The sequence below is a fragment of the Biomphalaria glabrata genome, chromosome 6 (assembly GCF_947242115.1).
Source record: "Biomphalaria glabrata chromosome 6, xgBioGlab47.1, whole genome shotgun sequence".
NCBI lineage: Eukaryota > Metazoa > Mollusca > Gastropoda > Planorbidae > Biomphalaria > Biomphalaria glabrata.
Window position 1 is genome coordinate 48603988 of NC_074716.1, and position 22042 is coordinate 48626029.

The 22042-nt window shown below is 35.5% G+C and overlaps 1 protein-coding gene across 3 annotated transcripts; it reads left to right on the forward strand.

Annotated features, from left to right (window-relative positions):
- Positions 1-1961: 1961 nt before the first annotated feature.
- Positions 1962-21892, forward strand: LOC106056429 (mucin-2-like). Of its 3 annotated transcripts, none has more exons than XM_056033615.1 (14): positions 1962-2098; positions 4864-4957; positions 6581-8446; positions 8685-8814; positions 9066-9125; positions 11193-11274; positions 12249-12345; positions 13444-13523; positions 14234-14368; positions 15428-15553; positions 16345-16493; positions 18141-18285; positions 19579-19765; positions 20213-21892. In XM_056033615.1, exons 1-14 carry the CDS (start codon positions 2051-2053, stop codon positions 20251-20253), a joined length of 3240 nt encoding a protein of 1079 aa, XP_055889590.1. In that variant the 5' UTR covers positions 1962-2050; the 3' UTR covers positions 20254-21892. The 3 variants fall into 3 exon arrangements, 2 of the variants coding, with proteins under 2 accessions (XP_055889590.1, XP_055889591.1); XM_056033616.1 differs by having other exon boundaries at positions 8688-8814; XR_008778652.1 differs by lacking the exons at positions 19579-19765; positions 20213-21892 and having other exon boundaries at positions 16403-16493; positions 18141-18185.
- The last annotated feature ends 150 nt before the right edge of the window (positions 21893-22042 follow it).

The window sequence follows — 22042 nt, forward strand, 5'->3', positions numbered from 1 at the left end:
CATTCCACTTATCGGAGTATTTCTATACTCGAGCATAGCGAGATATGGATCTTTTCCACTTTTGTATGCTCTGAATACTTTTGCTTGCGCACAAAACATAAACAACCAACAATGACATAATACCATATAATATTAGCACAGAATCTTCTTCATGAAGTGGAAAATTAAGAATTTTTTGCCTATCTTGAATTCTGGTCAAAGCTCTTGCGCCCAATTAATATAGTTCAGAAGAAACTACAAAAGTCTGGACTGCATATACGGGCAGCTGCTAAAGAAATTAGTACCCTTCTTTCATGCTTTCTGCAAAATGATGAAAAACTGACTAATACCCAATCCATCGAAAAAGGAAAAGAAGGTATTGAATACTATGGATTCCCTGTAATCAAAACAACTAGAAGAAAGAAAAGACTTGATGGGAAGTTGAGTTCTAATGTAGGACTGTCAATAGAACTGCAATTCAAACTTGTTGCGACAGAAGTGCTGGACAGATTTCATATGGAGATGAAGGGCAGATTTCAAAGGCTGGAAAGAAAATGGATACCTTTGGGTTTCTTCTTGAACCAAGACACTTGTTAGACGAAGACCCGCTTATGACTAACTGTGCTACTTTTCCTGTTTGTATGATGAAATAAATAGCAAATCGCTTTTTCAATGATGTCATTGATGCACGATCACTTGTCATCAACAAACCAGTAATACAATCACCAATAGACATATTTAGGTAAAAAGGCTTCATATGGTAATTACGTGTGCTCAAACTTTGCAACCTCTTCCGAATACCGCTAACTCAGGCCACTTCCATTACGTCATGTGAGCGATCATTCTCAAAGCTCAAGCTCATCAAAAACTATCTCAGGAGCACAATGACACAAGAAAGACTTATCATGGCTTTAATGTCAGTGAAGTCACAAATACTAGAAAGTATCGATGTAGTTGATGTTATAGATGTCTTTGCTGCACAGAATGCACGACGTGAAGCGATATCAATTTAGATTTGTCACTTGTGCATTATTTAACTAATAAACAACGGTATTATTCATTAAAAGAGTCTTGATTACTTTTTGATAAGTTTACTAATATACTGAACCAATTTGATTTGGGGCTTATATATTTTTGCGTACATTATCCCATGTCAAATGTCGAATGTCAAAATACAAGGGGCCCCCAAAGAGGTCAATCCCCCCGGGCCCCCAAATCCCTAGTTACGCCCCTGAGACAGAGTGAGTTGATAGAAGCTTTGTAAAACAAGCAATAGAAAAAAGAAAACATTTTTAAAACAAAGCTTATTTAAGGGAAGGAACGGTAAGTACTGACATTTATCTGAAAATTACGGGGTTTATCTCCCTTTCAAAATTAATTAATTAGTATTAAATGATTAACTATATATAGGCCTATATAATACACACTACTCATTAAGTAGCCTTTTCCCCTTACTATGAAATCAAATCAAACAAAATAATCAATCAACAACTAATTCACTAACTGTTTATTTTTTTTAATTGATTCATGTCTTGTCAAATTTATTGAATAGGTTGTGCAAAGTTTTAACTTATCCGAGAATGGAAAATGGGAGGAAAAAACATGTTCAAACTTTTTACCAGACAGACAGACGGACAGACAGATAGATTGAGTTGATATAAGATTAAAAAAAAAAAAAAGGTGTGTGTTCGTAGCAAAAGCTTAAATGCGAGGGTTGAATGGGTCAAATACAGTAGTAGCTGTTTATAACGGGCCTTACCACAAATGTAAGGTCTAGGTCCTAAAGAAACGGACCAGTAGAAAGCAAAAGCTAGAGTTTAATGAGCTAAGCCATCAGGGAAGTATTTCAATCATTATAATAAGAAACAACCAAACCGTACTTGGTGCTTTTTTTTTCTTTCAAAGATTGAGTTGATAAACTTACTATCAGATAACGTTTAAACAGTCCAATAACGAACTAGTGACACGGATGTAAGTATCTTTGTATCGTGTGTGTAATGTTTGGGTTCATATCTTTGAAGTTATGTGGCCAGATCTTGTTTAATGGAGTATAACACTTGTTACTTTGGAAATGTGGACGACATCTTCTACTAGGATACTAATCAGCCTCTTTACTTTTGTAAGTCACCTCTTAAGGCAAAAAAAACAAGGAAAACTAGGATTCGAGTAAATTATTAATCTAGTTAATTGGTCTAATTTAGTGTTCGGCGACTTCCTAGAAAGTTATCTTAAAATCTAGACTAGTTTATGATACAGTGTGTGTGTTTATTAAATTAAAAAAAAAAAATAAGAGCATTATTTCTAAACGTTACACCGGTAGCATTTCTCAAGACCTTTTATGGTTCGTCTTGAATTGTACAAAAATTGCCAATTCCGTTTCTCACAACCGTCTTGTTTCTTAACTCTTTCTCTCCGTAATTATTTACCACATTCTGGTGGAATCAACGTTGGTATCGTCTGTCAGGAGAGAAAGAGTTAAAGTAGCAACAAGAAAAACATTTGAAAAAAAATATTAAAAAAAAAATCATTTAAAAAAAAAACATTGAAAAAAAAAACATTGAAAAAAAAATCATAAAAAAAAAAAAAAAGCTTATATACAGTGTATTTGTATCAATAAGTTTGGATCAATCATGCGACTAATAGATTCAGACTAAGAATAATAAATCTTTGCGATTAGAAATAGTTTTATCAATAAATCTGTGCGATTAGAAATAGTTTTATCAACTAGTCGACCGGCGGCGTAGCATACGCCGCTATTTTGCAGGGCCGGCCTTAGGTGACCGCAGTGGGCTCCGCACTTACGCGACCGCAGTTTGCCCCGCACTTTCATAGGACCCGCGCTAATTCTAGGTGTATAAATTATTGAATTGAACCATTGTATAATTTCTGAAATTGCAAAATATACGAAAAAGTCCTGGAAATATCCGGAAATTATTAAAATTTATATACTGTATGACTTTGCTACACGCAAGGCTCGTAAAGTAATTCTGTACGTAGCAAAGAATGAATAAAATGCATAGACGAATTTATTTTCTAATACAAACTCTTAAATTTCACTTATTATCCGCTTCTCTACCCAAACTTGGCCCCGCGAAATCCGTTTCCCATAGGGCCCCACGATGGTTAAGTCCAGCCCTGCTTTTTAGTGACGGGTGAATATACATAGTAGATTAGGCCTACTTGTTCTCTTTCCATGACTTCTTGGTCACAATGGTTAAGTCCGGCGCTGCTATTTAGTGTTTGTAAAATGTTGGTTTGTAAAATGTTTTACATGTTTCGGATGTTCCTTCAGAGTTGCAGAACAAAGGGGGATGGGAGCGGGCACGGTTTCATAAATCCAAACGACAGTCCAGCGCGCAAACCGCACGACCAGGCAGCCATCCGTAGTGACCGGTGAATACTTGTTCTCCCCCCCCCCTCTTGTTTTTTCGTGGGGTGACTATCCGCAGAAATAAGAGAGTGATCTTTCCTTTACTTCTTCTTCTCGTCCAAACTCTTGAGCGACGAAGAGAATTATATATATATAGATTGTTTTTGTTTAGCGCTATGATCCTATCACTTGCGTTAAACAGTTGGGAAAGTGGGTTTAGGGGGAGAAGATGGGCTATCTGTGCAAATGTTGCCGTGATCTCTTCTTCAACGCTGAAAAAAACGTGTTCACTTAGGCAGGGAAGCCTTTTCAATGGGACTAATTCAACTTTAACTATCTGTCAAGTACGATTTTTTCCCTTTGTTCGATCCCAAACAAAATAACTAATAACCAATTAATTACTTAATTTTTAAAAAATATTATTGATTATTGTTTTGTAGGTACAAGAAATAATTCTGCGAAATTTCAGCTTGATCCAAGATTGGGTGTGGGAGAAATAACGTGTACAAACTTTTTATCAGACAGAGTGAGTTGATATAAGCTTTTGTCAAACATAGATTATATCGAAGATGTTGATAGGCCTAAATCTGAAAAATTATTGACTATAAAAAGGACAGTCATTCACATTCTTTCTCATTCAGAAATCAGCAGACCAAAAAAAAAAAAAAGAACTTAGAAAAATGAGATCCCATATCTAGTTTTTGGTGATTTGGGTTATAAAAAAAGCAGGAGAGGTTTTTCACTTAATTTCACACTGAAATGTAATGGTAGTTGGCAGCAGCAGTTCACTCAAGTGTTTCTTTGTGTATTGTTGATGTGATGAGCTCTCATCTCAATTAGTCTACTATGAACAGTTTTTAGATTCCCCAACTCATGTCTGGACTCAGTGACATACAAACACCCCACACGTACAGACCTGGGTGCGTTATTGACATTTTCGTCTTTAAATTCATAACATAATATGCGGCCTTCTTCATCTTAAACTGTCAGGTAGAGTTGAGCCTTCGGCTCTTGGAACTCTAGGCCAGCAAAAAATGAACAAGAGCTCCTTCTCACCGGCCTGAATGAGAACAGTGTATACTGTTCTGTCTGACGGGTGGGTCAGACTCGCGGCAAGAGACCGCGTACACTAAGACCCCCGCCATTTTCCTTTTCTATACCAGGCTAACTGTGCGGGACAAGCCATTTATGTAACGGCCCCTTGAGGAACAGCGCCTGGATTGTGACAAGGTTGTGGGAGCTTTTTTTACAACTCCGCACAGTGCAATGAGGATGCTCTTGCACCCCCTTAGGCACCCCTACGGAAGTCTTGTTTTGCTACCCTTTAGCCTAATCGTTTCCTCTTACGATCGTTTCCACCCGGGCGCCACTATGAGGCAGGGTAGCATGCCCGGGTTGTGGTCTTATATTACTACCAATTATTAAAAAATATTCATTTCATAAAATTTTGTTAGTTTTCAAATAAGTAAAATATTTTAATATGTTTTCTTATTTTATAAAATATTATATTTTAGGTGTGTTTTATTTCCTTTGATGTTGCTGCGAATGGGTCAGCCTCAAACAATGATCCGGATACCATTGCTAATTATTCTAATGGCAATTTTATAGGTAATAAGAGTTAACTTATTGACTTAGTTCAGGCCGAACCCATTTTGCAGAGTTAATTAGCCTATATATGTATCTATTAAATATTTTTAAACAAATTTATTGATCTTAATATAGTGGAGTGTTTGGGCAACACCGATCACCCCGATAATCACGTGACTTTTCCCTCTAGAAAGGCAGAACAACGTAGACACTGCCCATTCGACCGGCATCTCTTGTCACTGTAGTGTCCATACGTTACTGCACCTACTTCGTCTCCACTCCCTTTTTGTGCCTGGTCCTACACCACCTGTTTTCGCATGGCTGCAGGTCTTTAGTGTGTAATAAACAGATTGACATCGGCCTACGAGTTGCCTTCGTCATTTATTTAGTTCTTCTGTGCCAAACCCAAAACATTAATATTATTAAATTTATTAAACAAATGTGTATCAAATACACAGGAGTTGCTCCGAGCGGGTGCAAGAAATAGAAGGGCGCAATCGTCTGCCTTAGGAAGGAACGAAACATTTTTTTAATGTTAGTATGGGAGAGTTATCGTCGTAAGTTAAATACCATTCTGGCGATGCGTAACTTGGTGAACATGTCTCCGCGCAGACGTCGCATCATTTTATTCATGCTTACTCAAAGTTTTGGAGCAAGGAATCCGCCCCCCCCCCCCGTTTTGTATAATTCTTTACAAGAAAAATTAGCTGATAGCTCGTGATTGTACCTGATTTGACCTTTTGGACCGTCATGCATCAGCCAGGTATAAAATCCTGCACACGCCATCGCGACTCACTCCTTCTCTCCGTAATTATTTACCACATTCTGGTGGAGTCAACGCTGGCATCGTCAGTTAGGAGAGAAAGAGTTCATTAAATAATTTACCCCAGTTCACTTGAAAGCAAAAGTAAATCCAACATTCATCCCATTTGGTTCTGTTTCTCGTGTCTGCCTTGTTTACCCCCCCCCCCTTTTTTATCTCATGTTTTTTTTTTTTGCCTTTTGTATCTATTTATCTAATCTATCTAAGTTCCCCTTTCAGAACTTGCGATCTATAGGGCAGAACTGTTTCAGTGGCCCACGGTTTTAGGAGGGTGTCATGTGGCCAGCACAACGACCAACCGCCTTTACTTTTACCCAACTAATGTCAGGTACCCATTAGAGCTGGGTGGGCTCAGAGGCGCCAAAGATCCCGGAATTAAAAATACCAGCCTGCACCAGGATTCGAACCCGGGAAGCCAAATGCTTTACCACTCAGCCACCACGCCTCACCTATCTATCCATCTATCTATCTATCTATCTATCTGTCTGTCTGTCTGTCTCTAACATGAAAACTATCATGAGCGCCCCCATGGCAGACAAGTGAATGATATCTACTGTTATTCTACTAACTACAGAAAGAATCTACACCGGGGTAGAAAAAAAAACAACTAGTTGTAACACTCATTAAGAGTATTTATCTAACCATCCATCCATCCAGAGAGAGAGAGAGAGAGAGAGAGAGAGAGAGAGAGAGAGAACGGAAAAAAATCTGCTATCAAAACACTTCCACCTCCAGCTACGCCCATGGATAGGTCTACTTTATTAGGTACTTAATTTTATAGTCTACAGCTAAATAGACATTAAAAAAAAAACCCATTTCAGATAACAAACCTTCCTCAAAAAACCAAGACAATGGGTCGAGTAGCCACATCGGCACAACAACCAACGAGGAAGTGACAGATAGGCCTAAAAAGCAAGATGTTACTAGTGTCTTGAAGACAGCTTACCAAGAACTCGATGCATCAAAGTTGATTAAGGAATCTAGTACCAGTGTCAAAACACCGACTACAATTAGTGCTACATCGACACCAATTTCCTCTACAAGTGCTACATCTATACCTACTGCTAATACTAGTGCTACATTTACACCACCTGTTACAACCAGTGCTACATCTGCATCACCTTCTACTAGTGATACATCTACATCAGCTTCTTCTACTAGTGCTACATCTACATCACTTTCTTCTACTAGTGCTACATCTACTTCTTCTACTAGTGCTACATCTACATCACTTTCTTCTACTAGTGCTACATCTACATCAGCTTCTTCTACTAGTGCTACATCTACATCAGCTTCTTCTACTAGTGCTACATCTACATCACCTTCTTCTACTAGTGCTACATCTACATCACTTTCTTCTACTAGTGCTACATCTACATCTCCTTCTTCTACTAGTGCTACATCTACATCACCTTCTTCTACTAGTGCTACATCTACATCACCTTCTTCTACTAGTGCTACATCTACATCACCTTCTTCTACTAGTGCTACATCTACATCACCTTCTTCTAATAGTGCTACATCTACATCACTTTCTTCTACTAGTGCTACATCTGCATCACCTTCTTCTACTAGTGCTACATCTACATCACCTTCTTCTACTAGTGCTACATCTACATCACCTTCTTCTACTAGTGCTACATCTACATCACCTTCTTCTACTAGTGCTACATCTACATCTCATTCTTCTACTAGTGCTACATCTACATCTCCTTCTTCTACTAGTGCTACATCTACACCACCTTCTTCTACTAGTGCTACATCTACATCTCCTTCTTCTACTAGTGCTACATCTACACCACCTTCTTCTACTAGTGCTACATCTACATCACTTTCTTCTACTAGTGCTACATCTACATCTCCTTCTTCTACTAGTGCTACATCTACACCACCTTCTTCTACTAGTGCTACATCTACATCACTTTCTTCTACTAGTGCTACATCTACATCTCCTTCTTCTACTAGTGCTACATCTACACCACCTTCTTCTACTAGTGCTACATCTACATCACCTTCTTCTACTAGTGCTACATCTACATCACCTTCTTCTACTAGTGCTACATCTACATCACCTTCTTCTACTAGTGCTACATCTACATCAGCTTCTTCTACTAGTGCTACATCTACACCACCTTCTTCTACTAGTGCTACATCTACATCACCTTCTTCTACTAGTGCTACATCTACACCACCTTCTTCTACTAGTGCTACATCTACATCACCTTCTTCTACTAGTGCTACATCTACATCACCTTCTTCTACTAGTGCTACATCTACATCACTTTTTTCTACTAGTGCTACAACTACATCACCTTCCTCTACTAGTGCTACATCTACATCACCTTCTTCTACTAGTGCTACATCTACATCACCTTCTTCTACTAGTGCTACATCTACATCAGCTTCTTCTACTAGTGCTACATCTACATCAGCTTCTTCTACTAGTGCTACATCTACACCACCTGCTATTAATACCAAATCACCTTCTTCTACTAGTGCTACATCTATACCACCTACTACTTCTATTGCTACAACTGAATCACCTACTATAACGAGCGCTACAACTGGATCATCTTTTACCAGTGCTACAACTCCACTACCTATTATTACAACAACTGAACAGCTTATTACCACAAATGAATCTACAAGTAGAACTACGGAAGTTTTCACTCGTGCAATTCAAGCAGGTGAGGTCATTAATTAATATTTCGCCTTTTTTTTGATTTTCTTAGTCATAACTACTGACACATATCAGGTAAAACTGTGGATTAACTACTTGCTGCATAATATAGATGGTCTAGATTCAATGACTATCTTTGCCAGTTGTATGATAGCCTTAAGGGCTGAGGCAGAGACTGAGCTTGTTGTGGCGTAGGCCTACTAAAAAAATAATAACAAGATTTATTATTTTTTTTTATCCCACAGCAGAAACAGCTAATAATACATCGGCAATAGTAGGTGGAGTTATTGGATGTATCTTAGGACTCGCTGCTATAGCTGCTTCTGTAGTCTTCATCTTTTACTTCAAAAGGCGATCAAGTCAGCCTAGATCTAGGTATTGTTCAAAAAATGGTCAGTTTTCTACATTCTTATTATTATACACATGACAGACAAAATATGGCAGCAATTTAAACAAAATCTGGCAGCAAATTAAATGTTTTATTGTTATAAAAGTATCATACATGTTATGTGTAGTGTGATGTTTTATTGGCTTAAACATGGTTTAAATTTAAGACTTAAGTGATAATTAGTTAATCACATCGATTGTATTATTTTAGCACTTTAACAGAATTACTATTATTTCAGGCTATCAAGTCCACTTGTTGAATTAGACAAAAAGGCTCAGGATTATATTCTTGAGCATAGGTAATTTCTTTTTCAATTTTTTAAATAAAAAACAACTGGTATCTTTAGAATATTACACTTACACTTACACTACTGCAGTGTCTACAGTAACAATGATGTAACAATGTAGATATCTATCTAGATTTAGATATAGATCTATGATGATGTCAGCCTGCCATATATAATCTAGATCTAAATTGTTGTTATTGTATAGAGTCAATTAAATTAGGCCTACTTAGTTACAATTACATATATCATATAGGCCTATAAAGCTAGATTTTACTCTCAGGCTTCAATCAGTATTATCATTGTGCTAATATTATATGATATTGTTTGTTGTTTATGTTTTGTGCGAAAGCAAAGGATCGGAGGGAAATAAAAGATAGTTACATATGTCTACCTTGATAGACAGTCTCGTTATTATCATTATTATTTAATAACGTCTAACGTAATTTATTATTAATCTGTGACAACAGAACATAATGTGAACGAAAAATTGCTACCTCATGCTGTACCAGACAGACCATGGAAAAAGGTTGCGACAGATTTGTTTGAATGGCGAAACAATGACTATTTGCTAGTTGTGGACTATTTCTCCAAATATCCTGAAATAAAACGACTGGAGAAAAAAACAGCAGAATGTGTTATCAGGGCAATGAAAGGTATTTTTGCTAGACATGGCATACCAGAAAAAATAGTGAGCGACAATATAATGCCATTCAATATCTTTATATCTATCAATATAGAGAGTTTGCTTTTGAATGGGGTTTCAAGATAACAACATCAAGCCCCAGGTACCCTCAATCAAATGGACAAAGTGAGGTGTATGTTGGTATCGTAAAGCAGATATTCAACAAAGCATACAAAAGTGGGAAAGATCCATATCTCGCTATGCTCAAGTATAGAAATACTACGATAAGCAGACTGCTTTATTTGCCATCACAACTGCTGATGAGTAGAAGACTCAGGGACATTATTCCCAAACTATTGAAACCATTAGTAGCTGAAAATGCAGAGACATTACTCATTGAACGACAGATGAAAAGCAAAGTGAAATACAATGCAAAAGCAAGGTTACCTAAAGACTACTCTGTCGGGGAGAAGGTGAGAGTTTGTCTTAGACAAACATGGCAGAAAGCAATTGTCATTATGAAACATCTGTCACCCAGATCTTACATCATAAAGACAAATGATGAAAAAACATACAGACGAAATCAACGGTTTTTAAACAAGAGCTACGAAGAAGACATCTCTGGATACTATGATACCGACGAAGACAATGAACAGCAAACTGTTAGAACAAACGAAACAGACAATTATAAACTTTATCTAACATCTAGAGAACTTGTTGTGCCGGTCAAGACAACCAGAAGTGGTCGAGTTGTCAAAATTCCTTGTAATTATAAGTCTTAAGAACTTTAAAAGGAAGGATGTGATAATAGCTTCAAAAGGAAGGATGTGCTAATATTATATGATATTACGTCATTGTTGTTTATGTTTTGTGTGAAAGCAAAGGATCGGACAGAAATAAAAGATAGTTATATATATGTCTACCTTGATAAAAACAGTCCCGTTATTATCATTATTAATTAGTAACGTCTACAGTAATTTATTATTAATCTGTGACAACAGAACAATCATTGTCATTATGGTCCTACATTATTAATGAATTCAATATTCCAAAATGTTGAAACTATTTTTAGATTCAAACCTTAAGCTATATTTAATAAATAGGCCTAAAGTACCACAATGCAAACATCTGCCGTTTATGAATATTGTATACAAAGGAGAGGCTTTCCATGGCTTTGTTGCCTACATGGTTGTCTCTTTGTCACACTTTGTGGTTTTCACCACATGCTGTACCTTGAACAAAAACCTCTGATCTTGTCTCATACTTTAAGATTTTTTTCTTTTGATTCTCACTAAAGTATCTGCATGTGTATTTGTTCTGTGTTTGTGTTTATCTATTTGTACAATTCAACATAACTGTATTGAATATTTGTTAGTAGGTTAAGTAAGATCGATTTTGGTACCAGATATAAGGGGAAAAAAATTGGCATTAATTCTTTTTTTTATTCCTCTTCTTAGACCAATTAAAATTTTGGAGTTCAAGGAGCAAGTGAAAAGGCTTCATAAAGATAGCAATCTTTTGTTTCAAGATGACTTTGAGGTAAGCCAACACATTGGCTTTAGAATAACCAACCTTTTAAGCTATATTTTTCCATGACAAAATAATTTATTGCACACAAATTATACAGCCTATAATTAAGTAGGTTATTTGATACATTCTTGGTAGAGTTAACATTGATATTTTATTAATTACTGAAGATGAAGAACAATAATATGTTTTGTTTTTTTTCATTTTGATTAGCAAATTTGCTGCATTTGTATAATTAGAGTGAAAAAAACAAATCAAGAAAAACAAAACAATAGTTAGCAACAAAAGACTTAACTTCTGTTGTCTGTATATAACAAAAGAGTCCTTGTAATGAGTCCTTGTAATCTTGTAATCACACTAAATTTCCATAAGGATAAATAAAGAGTCTTAGTCTGATGTGAATATTAATTTTAATGTATCTTGTAAAAAAATATAATAAGAAAAGAATGTGGAAGAGATATGCCAATGTACTTCATTCAGACCTTGCAATCTATATGTTTGTAAAATGTTTTACATATTTCGGATGTTCCTTCAGAGTTGAAGATAGTTTACTTCCTAGTCCAAACCTCCCGCAGGACAACGGGGATGGGAGCGGGCAGGGTTTGAACCCGGGACCATCGATTAATCCAAACGACAGTCCAGCGGGCAAACCGCACGACCAGGCAGCCATCCATATATAGGAGAGATGATGGAAACTTCATGTGTTTATATGGCAACAGATAACAAGGGTATCGAGTCACCAGGACAATGGCAAACTGCCTTGTCTGATTTTTTTTTTATCTGTTGTGTTTTTTTTTTTTATTTCATCAACTCTGGGTTTTGTGTGTGTGTCTTGCACCAGTTCTCAATACTGCACAAAGATCTTATGTCATTAGAAGTTTATTTTGTTACAAGTTTGAGAAATATAAAAGTTTGGTTATTCTTTGTTGTTGAAAGCTATTTAGTCTATGGTAAATAAACCATAAATATGATGTCTTTTATTTCAGGACATTAAGAAACTTAGCAGTAGACTCCCATACACATCCAATGATGCCAAGAAAGAGGGCAACAAAGCTAAAAACAGATATTCTAATATTTTACCATGTATGTTTTTATTAGACTTAATTTGTAATAATGTCTGTGTTTTAAAATGTTTGAATCGAAAAACAGGACTCATAAATGCCTAAACTTATCTTTACACTGGCCTGGCTTATGGATTGACATTCTCTTTACCTTGAAATATAAGAGTATACAATTAATCAGGAATCTTGTTAAAGTGTAACTGTTAATTTTTAATGTCTTTTGCCAATGATCTAAAATGGGTGTGGTGGCTGAGGGGTTAAGCACTTGGCTACCAAACTTGGGGTCCTCAGTTCAAATCTCAGTGAAGACTGGGATTTTGAATTCTGGGATTTGTAGGGCACCCTACTCTAATGGGTACCTACCTAACTTTGTTCGGGAAATGTATAGCAGTTGGTTGTTGTGCTGGCCAGATGACCGTTGGCCAAAGAAACGGATGACCTTAACATCATCTGCCCTATAGATGGCAAGATCTGAAAGGGGAAGCTTTACTTTACAATGATTCAAATGGTAGAAATGGAAAGATGTTTTGAGTGCTGGGACATGTCCCAAAACGCCAACAGTCTGAGTGCAGATCAGGTGCCCTGACTTGACCTGGATGTGGTGGAGACTGCCTGACCTGAACAAACTTATATCACAGTGAAGGATAGGCCATTGTCCCATTTGTTCATATTTTGCATGATTCAGGCCAAACTTGTTCCATCAGTGCCCCCACTGCAGGGAGAAAGTGAAAACCATCTCATATTCTTTTGCACTGTCCTAGACTTGCTAAATTACATTTTCACAGGTCTGGAAAGCCACATGCTCTTGACATATATTGTGACATATGTGCATTGCACACAATGGCAAGTCCTTTGTCCAGGGATTTAGTAAAAGAGGATTAGGCCATCATTCACATGATGATCTCTTTAATGATTCATAGTTGTTTTTTTTTTATGTCTTGGATGTAATAATCTTCAATTCTGAAGGAACATTTGAAACATGTAAAACAAATATATAACATTAAAGTATTAAATATTATAAGTTATGACCATTTATATATAACAAATTTCGACTAAAAGTACTTTTGTAATTCAGGTATAAATTTATTTCCATTGTGATGATGTATTTTTTACATTTCAGATGATCACAGCAGAGTGAAACTATTGTTCCAAATGGAAGATGATGAGACCATGGATTATATTAACGCCAATTATATTCCTGTCAGTGGGTCTTGATTATTGACTCTTACTTTTCACTAAAAATTTAATTTCTGAGAGGGACTGCGCTTTTATTACAAAGAGGGTTGTGGGGTAGTTTATTCTTTAGTTGTTCTGCTAATAGGGATAAAAGATATTAATGTTTCAAACTTTTGTTTAAATATGATTAAAGTTTTTAAATTTGTGAATTCAAAAAAGAATATTAAAAAGATTTCAATATAATGAAGTGAAAACGTGAAAGTATTTTCTTCCAATAAGTTTTGTTTACTTTTGTTTAAAAAAATTTTGTGTAAATATCAAAAGTTGTGAATGAACGAAATTTCTGATTCAATATTTGAAGAACAAAATTTCTCCTTATGAGTGGGTTGGTAAAATGTTTGTAAAATGTTTTACATGTTTTGGATGTTCCTTCAGAGTTGAGCCGCAGGATGATGGGGGATGGGAGCGGGCAGGGTTTGAACCAGGGACTATTGATATATTCAAACCACAGCCCAGCATGCAAACTTCACGACCAGGCAGATATAAATTTTAGGTGAGGAGGGCGTCAAGATGATAGGATGATGGGTAGTAATGTATAGTTTTATTGTTTGTATCGTAATATATGTACAATGGCTTCCAAAAATCAATAATTGATAATTTAGATCTCAAAATGTGACCAACTTTTCAGTTAATTATTTTATCATAAAATGTGTCTCTTCTGCATCATTTAATAGGGTTATAATTCTGTGAGAGAATACATAGCAACTCAAGGACCATTGAAGTCTACATTGTCAGACTTCTGGAGAATGCTGTGGGAACAAAATAGTCATGTGATTGTGATGCTCTCAGATTTGTATGAAAACCAAAAAGTAAGTTTAGTGACATTTCAAAGAAAAAGTCTTGGATGATTTTTAAAAGTTTTTCTAGATAAATTAGAATTAAAAACTATCATAATAATAAGAAATATATATATAACTAAAATAGATATATATGGATGTAATAAAACAGGACCTAAAATCAGTGAACATTAATACTGACCATTGGAAAGACATAGCTCTAGGCCGCACTAGATGGAGAAAGACAGTGGCCAAGAAAGCTATGGGCAGTGAAAAAACGTGGGCCTCAGCTCTGGAAGAAACGTGTACCATGTGTAAAAGGACCAGTTCCACTACCACCAATACGAAATCCACCTTAACCTGCAATATTTGTAGATGGGAGTGTCTCTACAAAATAAGGCTCCACAGTCACATGAAAAAGTGTTCGAGATGAACCATAGTCGCTCTACCACTGAAGGAAGCCAACAATACATATATATTAAATTTCTTGATCTATAGTGCATCTTTCATGCTTAAAAGAGTAAGAAAATATCTTGCATAAAAGTTTAGATGCTTTAACTTTCTACTCAAGCCAGCTTTTTGCTGCTGTGCTTTAGGCTCTATTGCAGTCTGTACCAAGTAAAGATTTTTTTTTTAAAGTTGTTCAGCTCTGACATACAGTGTTGGTTATGTTGGGTTGTAGTGGTAATAGGGTCTGCTTCAGGTCAATTAAATTGGGACATTCAAAGAAGTTATGGTTGAGAGTTTTGTAAGGGTACATGCAGTGTCTGCAGGGGGACACTGTTAAGGGGATACTGTCCTTATTTTAAAGATTGTAGATTGTGTTATGACATTTATAAGTTGAGCATCTCATAGAAAGGTTTAAAAAATTTAAAATGTGAATAGCTAGTCATAAAAGAGCTGGCCAGCTTTCAGCTTTCTATGCTAGTCCTAAACACTGAAGAGAAATGGCAGCATAAAAGAAATATTTATATCTTTTTGAGAATCTATACTTATTTGAATTTTTACATTAAATACTATTTTGTATGATTCCATGATTTATGTTTTTATGCTTAAATGAGTGTTGAATTTTTACATCTGCACTTTCCTCAGCCTAAAGTTGAACTTTACTGGCCAGAGAACTTGGGAGAGCCTACCAGATATGATAATTTCACTGTTGAGTTGACCAACTTCTCTCAGTTTAACAGTATTATCATTAGGACTTTCAGAATCTCAAAAGTAAGTTTTTTTTTTCCTTTTTAAAGTTTCCATTTATTCTATTTTAAAACAAAATAAATCTAGTTTTTATTACAAAGCCTTTATCTACTATCAACTCACTCTGTCTGTCTGGTAAAAAGTGTCAATAGAACACATTCTTTATGAATGCAGAGTTCTGCATGAAAGGCGATTGGGACAAGGATTTGATAGAGAGATAACTGGTACATGTCCGACACAAAGGCTGTCCTGTACGGGGACAAGGCAACCTTAAAACTCACTGCTCGCTTCCTCTCATGAGCTCTAAGGGAGTAATTCCCAGCATGTTTTTTGCTGCCAATGGGGTTTCTGAATTGGTAAAAAGTGTTTATATGTTGTTTCTCGGATCAAGCTGAAACTTTGTTGCACAGACAAAACAAGAATCAATATAAAAAAAAGGAGATGATTTGATCAATAATTACTGGTAATTAATCATTTTGTTTAATAGCAACAAGGGAAACTAATACTTCAGTATTCACATCTGTGGCTAAATTTGTTGGGTCAGTCCCCTTTAATTAATTGTTAACGCTATTTCTCCCTCACACATTCTCCAATCAAGTTGATACTTTAAACAATTATTTATTGTACCTAACAAAACATGAATCAATAAACAAAAATAATCAATAAGTCAATTAAGTATTATAATTATTATACTATTAATTATATTGTATGATATGAAATAAAGGAAATAACTTGTAGATTATTGGTAGCTATAGTTTTAAGTTAAAAGGCTTTTTTTTTATTTTGCTTGTTTTTTTTTCGTGCACTGTTGTTAGGGAACTGAAGTAAGGAAAGTTGTTCATTTTTTTATTGTTTGGTCGGACTTTGATGCAGATCTAGAGGTGAGAGACTTTCTAGACCTTGTCCAAGTGGTGCGTATGGAAGCAGCTACAAAAAAGTCTGGACCTATCATTGTGCATTGCAGGTAGTAAAATGTTTGATCTTCTTGGTATAAGTTAGCCAGTGATAAAGTGAAACATTTCCCTCTTAGAATTGTGTGAAGTGACTTTGAGAAAGGATATTATTTCACATTCTAGTTGTAAACAATTTGACTGAAGTGAGTGTAATAAGAAATATGTGATAATGTGTCTGAGAAACACAATACAATTTTTTTATTGAACTAGAAACAACATAAAGACTGAAATACAAATTCAGAAAACAACACACTGTATCAATGTTGTAAACACATTGTTACACAAACAAAAATGTATCAATAAAAATTCAAATTAACGTTTTCTGGTAAATTCTATAGAATAGTATCTAAGATTGTTGATCATGCATTACGATCTTCTTCATTTCTATATATATATATATAGTTACTGGTAGTTTAGGTATGATGCTAATCTATTTCCTGAATTTAGAGAGCTGCAGTTGCACATCACTAAAGTTCATGGGCATTGAAGTATTTAGTGAATTACATTTGATGTTTTATGAATTACATTTGATGTTTTTATGACTTGTGTCTTGAGGGTGTTGTAGCTGTGTGCTCAAACATATTTCTTCACTCCTTCCAGTCTTAAAGCCAACTGCATTAGTGAACTAGAGATCCTCCTCTCCACACACTTTATCTATCATTTCTTCTAGTTAAATTGTCAGCTTATTAGTTCTACAGCATCTTAAAGAATGGCTGCTGGGCCTTCTGGTATGCTTTTTGGACTGTCATCACAATGGTTCCATGATTAAACCTTGTCCACTTCTATCCCTTGCCATCCTTCAGTGGGTTTAGTTTGGACAAAAAAATCTTCATTACTGATGTAACTCTTAAAGTTTTAAAAACAAAAAAAAAATTTTGACCAAAGAATTGTATCTACAAGTGAGTCTAAGCCAAGACTAATCATTATAGAAGGCCTGAACTTTAACACTGACCTGTGACCTCACAACCTGTGGGCAGTTTAGACAAATAGCTCATTGCCACGTCACAGGTCTGATATCAGCTATTGTCAGTCTTGAGGGCTTGTATAACACTAGGTCTCCTCTAAACCCGCCCAACTTTTATCATTTCCCAGAATATAGGTGCTCCTCTTCTTTGCATGTCAAAGTTTAACTTATAGCATCACAAGTGTTCAGTTTCATGGTGTCATACACCCATCAAGCTTTTGTACTATTCTCTCAAAGGACTGGATGGTAAGGGCTGAAAAATGTGTCATGTACTCAAGCAACATGTGTTGTTGAGAGGCTAAGTACACTTGAACTTGGCTTGTCTTGGCAACCTATGAAAGAGGCTGGAGGTTCAACACCCAACTCGAGCAGAGTTGTGTTTACTGAGAGCCTAAAGGCAGCACAAAAAAAACTTCTCTCAGATACCCCCTCCCCCAACTGGTCTACAAATAAGATTGGACCATAGCACTTTGAGCATGCTATAAGCATAAAAGTAGCGCTATATAATTATTATTATTAAATGATAATCTCGCAAAACTACCTCTACTTATGAGTTGAATAATTCAAAATGCAAGGTTCCAATTATTTTATTCACATAGAAAAAAATGTACACACCAGAGTGAAAAGAAATTGAATTATGAGTCAGAATTTATAACTCTTAGATCTATTTATAAATGTATATCTCTTCCTACAGTGCTGGTGTTGGCAGAACAGGGACTTTTATAGCATTGGATTACTTCATGCAGTACATTGAGAAGCACAGCCTCCAAGAAAGCATAGATGTGTTTAGTTATGTGATGAAAATGAGAAACAATCGTGTTTCTATGGTTCAAGCTGAGGTAATGTGAAAACCTTGCTAGTAAAGTAAAGTAAACTACCCATTTTTAGACTTCCAATCAATAGAGCAGATGATGTACAGGTTATCTGTTTCTGTGGCAGATTGGCACAATGACCATCTAGCTTTACTTTCCCTCATTTATGTCAGGTACCTATTAGAGTTGTATGGACTCAGGGGCATCTTTAAAATTCTAAAATTAACAAATTCCCAGTCTTCATAAAAAAAAAAGCTTAAAAACTGAAAGAAGCTTATTTGCCTCAAAGTGTCTTTAAGATGGTAAAACTTTGGTTGTGGAAGAATGAGCAGAAATTAAATATTGCTGAGAAGAATGTACTTTAAGCTCTGCACCAGCTATTCAAGACTACATTGGCACAGCAACTAAACAACATTTTTTTATGTAGAACTGTGTCTCCTTTGGTAAATGGCTTTTTTTTTAGCCTTTTATAATATTGTAAAAATATTCCAATATTGCAGGTGGCTGAGTGGTAAAGCACTTGGCTTCCGATCCGAGTGTTCCTGTTTTAAATCCCGATGAAGACTAGGATTTTGTATTTCAGGATTTTAGGGTGTCTCTGAGTCCGCCCAGCTCTAATGGGGTCTGACATTAGTTGGGGAAAAGTAAAGGTGGTTGGTTGTGCTGGCCACAAGACACCCTCATTAACTATTGGCCACGGAATCAGATGAACTTTACTCCCTCTGCCCCATAGATTGCAAGGTCTGAAAGGGGAACTTTACTTTATCAATATTGCAGAAAAATCTATAGCTTGGATTATGTTTTTTTTTAAATGAAATTTTCTTATTTTATGAAATACAGATGTTACTTCAACAAAAAAAAATGATTATGTCCTACCCATATTCCTAGGTCAATCTAATGCATTTTAATCAGTGGCTTAAATTTTGCCAAGACATTGGTTTTCCGAGCTGACTCAGGCAACCCATTTTATGCTCTAATAGCACTAAGAAAGAAGGAGCATTAGTACAAATTTGTCCTAGCATATGGAACAAAGAATTTGCTTTTACCTTTGTGTCTTTCTGAGTATTTCATTAGGCTTTGTTTTTGTATTTGAAGATTTTGGTTTTATGTTTTCTGTACATGTAAAAGATATCACTGAAAATTTTTTCTGAAAACTTTCTTTTGTTTCCTAATTTTCATGCTTTCAATAATTTTTCGAACCATACTACATTTTTATTTTAAATTTTATTGCACACTTTTTTTTACATACTTTGAAATGCACTTATCAATACAATACAATATAATTTAAACTTGTTGAATGTAACTTATTCTTTTAAATAGGTCCAATACATTTTTATACATGACGTCCTAGTTGAAGTTATAGACAAAAAAATCAAGCTTGAGGAAGGCCAAATGAATCAACATATATACTACAATGAAGATGATCATGCCAAGAATGATGAGACGGTGTATGTAAATATGAATGAGCTAACCAACATGAAAACTGGTCAAGAGAACAAAGCTTATGGTAAGTAAAAATAAAATGTGTGCAGAAGTGAATTAGGTCTGTAGACATCAAGTTCCAAGTAATCAAATCCAGAAGTGATTAAGGTCTGTAGACATCAAGTCCCATGTAATCAAATCCAGAAGTGATTGAGGTCTGTAAATATCAAGTCCCATAGTGCCAAAAACTCAAAACTCAAACTCAAATCCAGAAGTGATTAAGGTCTATAGACATCAAGTCCCATGTAATCAAATCCAGAAGTGATTTATGTTTGTAGACATCAAGTCACATGTAATTAAATCCAGAATTGATTTAGGCCTGTAAACATCATGCCTCGTGTGATTGATTCTAGAAGTGATTTATGTTTGTAGACATCAAGTCACATGTAATTAAATCCAGAAGTGATTTAGGTCTGTAGACATCATGTCCCATGTATTTTAGTTTATCAAATCTCTTTTTTTTTTCTTCCAGAGCATGATAATGACAAAGATGAAGAATCCATAAATGTATGATAGAAGATATATCTCCCTTTAATGAGAACCCTTTTAGAAAGAAAATTATGGAACAAACACTTGATTGTGTGTATTGCACAGAATAAAAATTGATATTTAAAAAAACATTGTACATTCACATTTACTGTTATAATTATATGTTTCTTTATGCACAATGTCTTTGACAATAATAGTAGTTAGTTCCCTTTCAGACTTTGTCATCTATGGGGCAGATGATGAAAAGCTTCTCGCTTTCCATGGCCCACAGTTAATGAGGATGTTATGTAGCCCAGTACAATAACCTGCTGTCCTTACTTTTCTCAACTGATTTCAGGTACCCTTTAGAATTGGGTGGACTCAAATGCCCCCCTTAAAATTCCTCAATTTTGAAAATCCAGTCTTCAAAGGAATTGAATTCATATCATAAATATTAGTTCAATGTATTTGCATGTGTTTCAATTTAAGTGTTACAGCTAATTTATAATAATAAATCTTCAAGCCCAGTGTAATTCTCTAGCTGTGCCCTATGTTGTTGGTTGGTTGGTTATTGGCTTGTAGCTCTAAACAGCTGGTACAACTGAACCCATGTAGGCATATTATATTTTAATAAATAAATTTAAAATACCTTGAACAAAGTTCTCTTGGAAGTGTTTCTAAATGGCATGGGCTGCAGTCTTTGTAAGATTTTTGCAGATCTACTTTAGAATGCCATTTAATGCTACTTTAAAAAATATATAATTGTATATTGTTTTAATTTCTTTTCAAATCGATGATATTGAAAGATATTTATTGTTTTATTTTTGTTTTCAAATTAAAGATATTTAAAGACTACCATGATTTGTTCACTATTATAGTGTACATGCTTTTTACTCAGTTGATGTAGTTTTTTTATGCTACAAGAACAATTTCTGGGTTTAACCTAAGTATATGAAAAAAAATTTTGACACCATTTTGTTTAATAGTATATTTTGTTTTTTCAAATAAAATTATCAGCTTTAAGATTTTTTGTTTTTTTTCTCTGATGTATTCAATTTAAAAAGTTCAACTGTTTTCTTATTTAATTAAATGACATTCAACTTGTGGAGTAAATAAAATAAAATTATCCTTTCAGACCTTGTGATCTATAGGGCAGATGATATAAAGGTCTTCTGTTTCTGTAACCCACGGTTAACGAGGGTGTCATTTGGCCAGCACAATAACCAACCACCTTTAATTTTCCCCAACTAGTGTCAGGTACCCTTTAGAGCTGGGTTAACTCAGAGGTGCCCAAAAATCCCAGGACCCGGGACCCCTGGTTGGGAAACCAAGTGCTTTATCAGCTATGGCAACTCCAATAGTAAAGATCCCTCTTCTTACCAATAGGGCAGATGATGTTGAGGTCAAAGGTCATCTGTTTCTTTGGCCAGCACAACGACCAACTGCCTTTTTTCCCCCAACCAAAGTCAGGTATCCATTTGAGTTGGGTGGACTCAGTGACGCCCTAAAAATCCCAAAACACAAAATCCCAGTCTTCACCGAGATTGAAACCCAGGACCCCAGGTTCAGAATCCAAATGCTTAATCACTCAGCCACCATGCCTCCTGTGAAGTAAATAATGTAGAAATATTTGTTTTCATAGAAAATTATAAGAAGTGAATTTAAATTTCGATGAATTAAAACTTTCGATACATCACAACTCTTTATTGCTTTCTTCTGTTGTGAAAATGAGATGAAGTCCAGGTATTAGCTATGGTTAGAATGATCTCAACCACTTAGCAGTTCCCCCCTCTCCAAGCAGCTGTGTTCAATGGTGACAATACAGTTTAGGATC